The 9,876-nt window shown below is 37.4% G+C and overlaps 2 protein-coding genes across 2 annotated transcripts; one reads left to right on the top strand and one right to left on the bottom strand.

The window, feature by feature from the left end:
* The first annotated feature begins 232 nt into the window (after positions 1-232).
* LOC120136492 (LRR receptor-like serine/threonine-protein kinase GSO1) lies at positions 233-4,069 on the top strand. The gene is made up of 2 exons (XM_039152512.1): positions 233-3,623; positions 3,699-4,069. Exons 1-2 carry the CDS (start codon positions 233-235, stop codon positions 4,067-4,069), a joined length of 3,762 nt encoding a protein of 1,253 aa, XP_039008443.1.
* Positions 4,070-8,345: 4,276 nt separating this feature from the next.
* Positions 8,346-8,964, bottom strand: LOC120136489. Its single transcript, XM_039152509.1, has one exon. The coding sequence runs from the start codon at positions 8,959-8,961 to the stop codon at positions 8,374-8,376; it is 588 nt and encodes a 195-aa protein (XP_039008440.1). The 5' UTR covers positions 8,962-8,964; the 3' UTR covers positions 8,346-8,373.
* Between the last annotated feature and the right edge of the window lie 912 nt (positions 8,965-9,876).

The following is a 9,876-nucleotide window of genomic DNA, read 5'->3' as shown; positions in this document are numbered from 1 at the left end:
AATCTCCACCAAGCTGCTTCTTTGTTCCGAATACAGGCAACTCATTTATGGCACCCTACTGACACACCCCAACGCTCCCTCTATCTCTTCTCTGATTATCGCACCACTCCTTTTTAAAGTTTTCACCCTTTTTAAGGCAAACCATTACCAACTTCCAACGCGGGTTCGTTTAATGATCCTTCGCCATGTCCACGGAATAAATATTCATGCAATGCCCTGTTTCTCCCAAGAGATGGACGCCATGAAAAAGGGTTTCTTCTTCCTACTCACTCTTCTGTTTTCGGCTTCTGTTCTCTGTCAAAACCAAGAGTTGTCGCTTCTGCTGGAGATTAAGAGTTCGTTTATTGAAGACCCTCAGAATGTTCTGCGTGACTGGTCCTCCCATGGCGACTCCGTTAATTTCTGTGGTTGGACTGGTGTCACTTGTGGCTTTAGCTCCTCCGCCAACTCAGTCCATGTTGTGAGTTTGAACCTTTCCGGGTTCTCACTCGGTGGCTCGATGTCAGCCTCGCTCGGTGGGTTGCAAAAGCTACGCCACCTTGATCTTTCGTCTAACCGCCTTACGGGCCCCATCCCAACCACCCTCTCTAACCTTTCCTCTCTGGAATCTTTGCTTCTGTATTCAAACATGCTCTCTGGACCCATCCCACCTCAGCTGGGTACAATCACCAGTCTCCGAGTCATGCGAGTTGGTGACAATGAGCTTACTGGCCCCATTCCTTCCACATTTGGAGAACTTGTCAACCTGGTCACCCTCGGCTTGGCTTCATGCCGTCTCACAGGCTCACTTCCCCCCGAGCTGGGTCAACTCGCCGGACTTGAGGATTTGATTCTACAGGATAACCAACTCAATGGCCCTATCCCACGTCAGCTTGGGAACTGTTCAAGCCTCAACGTATTCACTGCAGCTTTCAACAATCTTAATGGATCCATCCCAGATGAACTGGGTCGTCTCAATAACCTTCAAACTCTCAATCTCATAAACAACTCTCTTTCAGGGTATATACCAAGCCAGCTCGGTGAATTGAGCCAACTCGGTTATCTCAGTTTAATGGGGAACTATCTCGAGGGTGCAATACCGAAGTCATTAGCGAACTTGGGCAATCTTCAGACTCTTGATTTGTCGTTAAACAGGCTCACAGGAAGCATTCCCGAAGAACTAGGCCAGTTGAGTCGGATGGTTTACTTGGTTCTATCAAACAACAATCTTTCGGGTACAATTCCAAGAAATATATGTTCCAACACCAGCCATTTGGAGCATTTGATCCTTTCGGACGTTCATCTTTTCGGTGAAATCCCAGTGGAATTGAGAGATTGTTCATCTTTGAAGCAGCTTGATTTGTCCAACAACACGCTGAATGGATCGATACCAGTTGAGCTGTATGAGCTGCATCAACTGACCGATCTCTATCTCCACAACAACAGCCTGGTCGGTTCGATTTCGCCATCCATAGCAAACCTCAGCAACTTGCAGACACTTGCTCTGTTTCACAACAATTTAGAGGGCAAACTTCCTGGAGAAATAGGAATGCTGGATGCACTTGAAATCTTGTATCTGTACGAAAATCGATTGAGTGGGCACATCCCTTGTGAGATCGGTAATTGTTCGAGCTTGAAAATGGTGGACTTGTTTGGCAATCGTTTTACCGGAGAGATCCCGGTTACTTTTGGCAGGCTGAAGGAGCTGCAGCTGCTTCATCTGAGGCAGAATGAGCTTGTGGGTGAAATTCCAGTCACATTGGGTTACTGCCATCAACTTACTATCCTGGACATTGCGGACAATCAACTATCTGGTGGCATTCCCACTAGTTTCGGGTTCCTTCGAGCCCTGGAGCAGCTCATGCTTTACAACAATTCACTTGAAGGTAATCTCCCTGCCTCGTTGATCAATTTAGCCAACCTGACAAGAATAAATCTCTCCAAGAACAAAATGAATGGGAGCATTGCTCCATTATGTGGTTCACGTTCTTTCCTTTCATTTGATGTAACAAACAATGCATTTGATGGTGAAATTCCTGAGGAGCTTGGGAATTCGCCTACTCTAGATAGACTAAGATTAGGGAAAAACAGATTCACTGGAAGAATCCCGGTATCGTTGGGCATGATTTATGAACTGTCGCTGCTAGACCTCTCGGGTAATTTGCTCACTGGACCTATACCAGATGAGCTCAAGTCGTGCAGGAAGTTGAGTCATGTTGATTTAAACGACAACTCGCTTTCTGGACCGGTACCGCCATGGCTGGGTGATTTGTCTCAACTTGGAGAGCTTCGGCTCTCTTCCAATCATTTTTTCGGGGCTCTTCCTCGACAGCTTTTCAATTCTTCCAAGCTTCTGGTACTGCACCTTGACGGCAACTCGATCAATGGAACTCTCCCTGGTGAAATCGGTGATTTGTCGTCTCTTAATATACTCAACCTCAATGGAAACCAACTTTCTGGTCCCATTCCTAAAACCATAGGCAAGCTAAGCAATCTATATGAGCTGCAGCTCTCAAGGAATGGCTTCAATGGTGATATACCAACTGAGCTTGGGCAACTAAAGAATCTCCAAAGCATTCTAGACCTCAGTTGCAACGACCTCACCGGAAATATCCCACCTTTTATCGGAATGCTATCCAAGCTTGAAGCCCTTGATCTTTCTCACAATCAACTCATAGGAGAAGTCCCTCCTCAAATAGGTGACATGAGCAGCTTGGGGAAGCTTAATCTCTCCCACAATAATCTCCTAGGCAAATTAAGCAAACGATTGTCGCACTGGCCAGCCGAAGCATTTGAAGGGAACTTAGATCTTTGTGGAAGCCCTCTTGATGGTTGTGACAACCTTGGATCCGGCAAGCAGCGATCACTAAGTGAAACATCCGTGGTGGTAGTATCAGCGATTTCTACTTTAGCGGCAATTGCGTTGCTGGTAGTAACCATCTTCTTGAAACAAAGGAGAGAATATTTCAAGAGAGGCAATGAAGTGAAATGCACCTACTCTTCTTCCAGTTCTTCCCAAGCAAGGAGAAGGCTACTCTTCCATCACGGGGCTAATAAGCAAGACTACAAATGGGAAGACATCGTGCATGCCACGAAAAATCTAAGCGACAAGTTCGTCATTGGCTCCGGAGGGTCTGGAACGGTCTACAAAGGGGAATTTCGAACAGGAGAAACCGTGGCCGTCAAAAAGATTCTGTGGAAGGAAGATCTTCTACTGAACAGAAGTTTCACAAGAGAGATCAGGACACTTGGGAGGATAAGGCACAGACATTTGGTGAAGTTGATGGGGTATTGTATAAACAGAGTAGCTGGCTTCAATCTCCTGATCTACGAGTACATGGAGAATGGAAGTGTGTGGGATTGGCTGCATAAGCAGCCGGTAAATATCAAGAAGAGCCTTGATTGGGAGGCTAGGATAAGGATTGCCGTCGGATTAGCCCAAGGAGTGGAGTACCTCCATCACGACTGTGTGCCGAAGATTGTTCACAGGGACATCAAATCGAGCAATGTGTTGCTAGATTCTAACATGGAAGCGCATTTGGGGGATTTTGGGCTAGCAAAATCAGTTGTGGAGAATTATGACTCCATCTCCGACATAGAATCGAACTCATTGTTTGCAGGGTCTTATGGTTATATTGCACCAGGTAAGTACCAAGTTAACATCTTCAATATTTTTTATACATGGTTTAAAGCTCAAAAAGTCTCGTTCCTGTTCGCAGAGTACGCTTATACGCTCAAAGCAACCGAGAAGACCGACGTTTACAGTATGGGAATCGTGCTAATGGAGATTGTAAGCGGGAAAATGCCAACTGACAGCTTTTTCGGTGTAGATATGGACATGGTGAGATGGGTGGAGATGCGTATCCAAACGCAAGGTTCTGATCGTGGGGAGCTGATAGATCCTACATTGAAACCGCTCTTACCTTGCGAGGAGTCTGCAGCATATCAGGTGCTTGAAATAGCACTGCAGTGCACGAGAACGGTCGCGCAGGAGCGGCCGTCCGCCCGTCAAGCCAGTGATCTCCTCATCAATGTATTGAACAACAGGAAGGTGGTTACTGACAAGGTGAATATGGAGCCCCACAAATGACAGTTTAAAATCAACATCATCTCACTGTGGGATCTTGCATTTAAACACATTACTCTAAAGTTATGCGGAAGTTGGGGTGACTGTGTGAGGTTTAACTTAATATATCCAGCTTGTTTGAAGAGTTTTTGTTGAGAATTCTTTCATAAATAGGCGTAAAGATCCACTGTCCAAAATCATCCATCTCTAAGTTGATGACTGTTGCTTGGTTCATGAACGTCTCATCTGATTAGAGGGCTAAAGCATTAATCACTCATCTTCATCTGCTGTCATTTATCACCTAACAAAATACTCCAACTTCGGTAATAATGGTATGCAAGGAGATAAAATCACAAAATACATAAATTTACCTTCTCGCCCGTTTGCGAAAAAGATTATTTTTAAGGGGAATAATCTTTTATGGTATTGTATTCCCACGTTTGATTCACTACAAAGATTATTATATAATAATTTTTTCTCGATAGTAACATTTTTTGGTTAAAATTATGAGAATATAATTACTTGAGATTTTTTTGGTATTATACAATTTTCATCATTTTAGACAAATTTCATTAAATTAATAAATTAAAAATGATCATTCTTAATTATTATTTTTTGTGCTCTGCTCAAAATTATAAACATTTTAATAATATACAAAGAGTTTAATTTAGTAAAATATTAATAAATTTCAGTAGTTAAAATTATTTTATATTTTTAATAATCAACATATTAATTATTTGTAATTGTATGAGACGAAAATGATATTATTGTAAAAATGTAATTATTTAAAATAATGTATAACTTTGAATTATTAAAAAATGAATCTTAAACATTGAAAAATAATATATTTATTGACTCGAGACCATAATATTATTATTTTTTATATTATATTATATTTTATATAAATCAATATGATACCTATTATAATTATTTAAAAATATAAGTTTAATATACTAATTATATTAATTATATTTTTTTCAAAAGTTAGATAGTGTAACAATTAAAATATTTTTGAATTTTCAAATATTTTATAATTTAATATTAAAATTTAACTTTTTAGAAAAAAATATATCACAAGAATAATTTAGTAAAATATATATTAAAATAATATTATATTTATTCAACCAAACATCATAATCTTATATTCCTGTTAAATAAATCAAACAATATAATAAAATATTTTTATACTAATATTACATTTTAATAATCTTATTCTAAAAAATAATTTTATATTCAGTAAATAAACGAACCTTAACATGATGCGGAGCAAGGGCTTAACTGTCGCTGCAATCATTTATCACCTAACGAAATATTCCAACTTGATATTCTTTAGTGATATATGTACGTTCCAATAGTAAATATTTTGGCCCAAACTTTTAAATTATACTTAGTTGACTTAAATATTTTGATTCTTAACATCTTTTAAGTTCTTGATAATTTTGAAATCAAGCAATTTAATTCCTCTTAAAAAGAGAGTAATTTGATTTATATACATTTTGAAAGTGATTTATAGTTGTGTTGATAGTTTTCTTCGGTACATGAAACATATTCAATTGTGATTAATTTTTTTAAAGTAACATAAAATTATAATATATTTTTAAATTTAATTTTAATGAGATTTTAATTATTTTTATAATTATTGCATCATCTTTTTTAATTAACTGGGTCACCTTTGCCCATGTAGTAGACCTACCATTCCCTAACTTAAAACCCTAAATTATAAACCTTAAGTTAGTGTTTAGAGGTAATAGGGTTATAGCTTAGGGGTTAGGGATTATAATTTAAGATTTTAAGTTAGGGGTAGCGTTATAGAATAATGCAATTGAGCAACTTCGAGTGTTAAATTGATGCAAAATACGATAGGGACGGAAGTGATAAATTAAGTCTACTACAGGGGCAATAGTTACCCTTTTGCCTTTTTAATTAAAACCCTGATCTCACTTCAAATCTATTCCCCCCCTAAATTCAGTGTACATTTTTAACATTAAACATCTTAATTTTATGCGTTGACTTGTAATATTATTGTAAGTGAAGATAACAGAGTTTGAAAATAGAATAGAAATTAATTTGTATTTAGATTATATAAGTTTATGAAAATTTTATGTAAAAATTCATACTTGAAAATATTTTTTAGAAATATTAATTTACACCTGTTTAAAATTAAGTGGAACCTATTCAAACTAAAATATTTAAATCAATTACCGATAATTTTAACATTTTGGACCAAATTACAAACTTTTCAAACGTACAAGAGCAAAATAATTTTCACGAAATGGCTAATATATGAACTTTTTGGTAGGTTTTAACCGTTAATATTTCTAGCGCTTTACCAAATCATGAAATGGCTAATATTTCTAACCCTAAAGCAAAGTATTTTAAACTTCGCCAAAATATTTAATCATATTTTAATAAAAAATATTTAATCATATATTAAGATTCATAAAGCTATATCAAATCTACTAATATTTTTATTAAAATATTTAATAGAAAACTAAATTTATATCAATGATTTACCAAAATATATAACTTAATATCGAAGTTTTAACTTTATGCAAACATTGCTTCAGATATTTGAGTATATGTTTTTAAACATCGATATACCTATACACATTTTAGTTTTCTTCCAGTTATATTGTTATCCACGGGAAAGACTTATAATATATATAAAATTAGACATAGTTTAAGTAGGTAGAGTTTTACATATGTTTTGGTTATTTATGCATCTGTTTTACTATGTTTATGGATAACAAATAACTTTAATCTGATCGTTTGATTTGTTTTTAGTATTGAAACAGCCGCACCAAAACGACATACATCATTTTAGTGTGGCAGCAACATCAGTAAGCTATATCATCATCTCATTATTGATTTAACAATAAAAATATATAATTGAATGTAAACCTAAAGTTCAATACTACTATTGACAAAATTAAAAGTGATGAAAAAAAAAAGTTGAGTGATACAAAAGAGTGAGCAAAGTTTTTATGGCGTTTTACTTAAATGCTAACTAAGCCTCATACCTAAATAGTATATAAACATAAATACTAAGATATTGACCCAATTATTTTACTTAAATGCTAACTAAGCCTCAAACCTAAACATCCTTTCTTTAGTATAACTCCAATAATAATAAAAGGGGGGAAAAAACTGTTTCCCATCAGAAAAGTCGTGTTCTTCGATCAGAAAGGTAAGTCCCAGGTAGATTAAGCCAAGAAAGCGAGGCATTGAATCAATTGCCAAATAAAACCAAGCCTTATGAAGATTACCATATTAATATCACATACTTCATAGCTGATTTACAACTGAACTTAAGGTCTGTGAAAAAAACACAATTACCATTCACTGAGCTTTTGGATTCTACCTCTCGATGAGAAAGCGGGAAAATGTTAAAACAGAGGGTTCTAGCACTGCTTAAGATGATGATTGATAAACCAGATAATTTGGCAGAAGTGCATATGACAGTTATGATTGATGCAACAAATCATTGGTATAACGCATGAAACATCATAAGGTTAGCATCCAAGAAGTAACAGTCATAGGTTCACATAATCACAGAACAAAAGGGAAACCATTTAATTTACACCTCAGTGGAGATATATCCTTTCACCGGAATCCTCAATAACCTTTTAATTCAGTTATAGTGTGCCAACAAGACCTTCAGACAAGATCTCTGATAGGTCTAAGTGACCTATCGGTACAAAATCCAAAGTATGACTACTAGCTCATAATAACCTAATCAACCTACAAACAACTATCCTAACACTGTGGTTAACACACATACACTGAAGACCATTGTAAGTATCCCCAACTGAGATTGGAAAGGGGGCTGACTCCCTACGACCCCAACGATCTTCCTATGGACGACACACACACACACCCCCTCCTCTGCTCTACACGGTTAACAGCGACCTCTTGCCAGGCGCGACTCTCTACCCAAACCAGAAGGAGAGAACCGCCAACAGCCATAAGCCAAACTTATTCTCATCGACCCATCACACAATCAAACAAATGCGATTCCAATAAGCTTAAAAGCTGTATGAGGGCATTTTGATCAATATCGCATAGAAAGCCAGTAAATAATTGCCCCAAAACAAAACATTATAATAACCTTGACACAATTACTATTTTTTCCTTCCATAGATACACCAAAAAAGGGATGCATCGGCCACCACATCATTCCGTTTCTAAGGCAGTAAATGGCATTTTCATTTTACTTTTTCTTTTAAGAGAAACAAAGAAAATGCACCGATTGGAAATTAAAGCACATTAGAACAAAGCACGCAGTAAATAGCATCCAAAGTAATACAATAACAGTGGCAGTACTTTGATTATATATAAAATGCATAGACATAGACATGAGATGGCCGAAATACTGAAAAATCAATCCCAGAATTTATTCTATTATTAATAACAACTATGCCAACTTTTTTACAAAGAGCTTCTTCCTTAACGTTGACGGCAGGATTCGGAGGAATGTTAACATACCCATTCTTTTTAGAACTAAATTCTTCGTCGGACTCGTAATCCTCAAGGTACTCGCGACGGCCCGTGAAGATCATCCAGACCAAGTAGATAGTGGCGGCAGTAAGAGCACCGCAGCCGACACCGAGGAGGAGAGCGGCGACCACGCTGAGAATGTCCCTGCTGCGATCACGGAGAGAGCTGAAAACATTGGAGGGTTTAGGATCGGCGGGTATGGGTAAGGTATTCGATTGGGCGAATTCAGTGAAGACGTCGACGAATCGGGAGGAGACAGCGTGGGAAGGGTCGTTAGGGTTATGTAAAGAGATGGAATAGGAGGAGACGAGGAAGGTCTTGCAGGGCCTTGATGCTGTGGCTGAGATTGAAAAGAGGCCCAACGCCATCACCGCTGAAGTAACGGCTATCGCCACCGGAGACTCATTCCACCGTCCCATTCTTCCTTCAATGCTTATTCTTTTCTTCTCTTTGGCGACCAATTTCGATTCCAATATCCCTTCTTTTTCCTCGCGCCACGTATAACAATAATATTTGTTGTTGACTTCGTTTACAGCTCTCCAATTCTAAAGGCCCAAGTAGTAGTAGTTGACTATAGGCACTGCTTAAATTTATTTAATGAATTGAGATACTATGAATTATAAATTAAAGATGAATTAATTAATTAATCAATCAATCAAATGTTAATAGTTTAAAAAAAAACGAGTGTGATTAAAAACCTCTTCTAAAGAAAAGAGTGTCCTAGGACCACTTATTACTAGGAGAAGAATCATTTGATACAACAGACATAATAATCTCGAGACAAATCAAGTCAAAATACATGATATTTCCAGAACGGAGAGTCCACTTAACCAAAGTATGTGTCACAATATTATAAACACTAGGAACAAAACAATCTTTGTAATTTAAATTAGCATCCAAAATCCTACGAGCTTCTCAAAGATGATAACCCAATGTGGACAAGTCCTCATTCGGTCGAGACATCTTATTGACTACAAGCGTTGAGTCCAATTCAAAGATTACATGCGCTCACTAATACTCATTCGTCAAAGAAAGTGTTGTATGCAGGACATGAATCTCGTAAAGCTCATCTTTGACACAACCTGGATGATACATGCACTAAGGCTCATACACTTGATGAACTTACTTTTCCACCTGGACCAATTACGAGACATTGTCAAAGAAATTCAAAGACAAATTGAAATCAACGACTCAGGATTTTTTAAGTAAGGGTTTGCAAGCCTTCATGACGAATCAAGAAGTTTATGAAGAAAGCCTACGTCTTCAAGTCTTCAAGAACACTGGGATCACAAAATGCCAAGTTGCTGGCCCAAATACCCCTACAAGCCTAAATC

This window comes from Hibiscus syriacus, unplaced genomic scaffold (genome assembly GCF_006381635.1).
Source record: "Hibiscus syriacus cultivar Baekdansim isolate YM2019G1 unplaced genomic scaffold, ASM638163v2 tig00110633_pilon, whole genome shotgun sequence".
NCBI classification, from domain to species: domain Eukaryota; kingdom Viridiplantae; phylum Streptophyta; class Magnoliopsida; order Malvales; family Malvaceae; genus Hibiscus; species Hibiscus syriacus.
The sequence above is the reverse complement of the archived record's forward strand: the minus strand, read 5'-3'. Positions and strand labels throughout refer to the sequence as shown.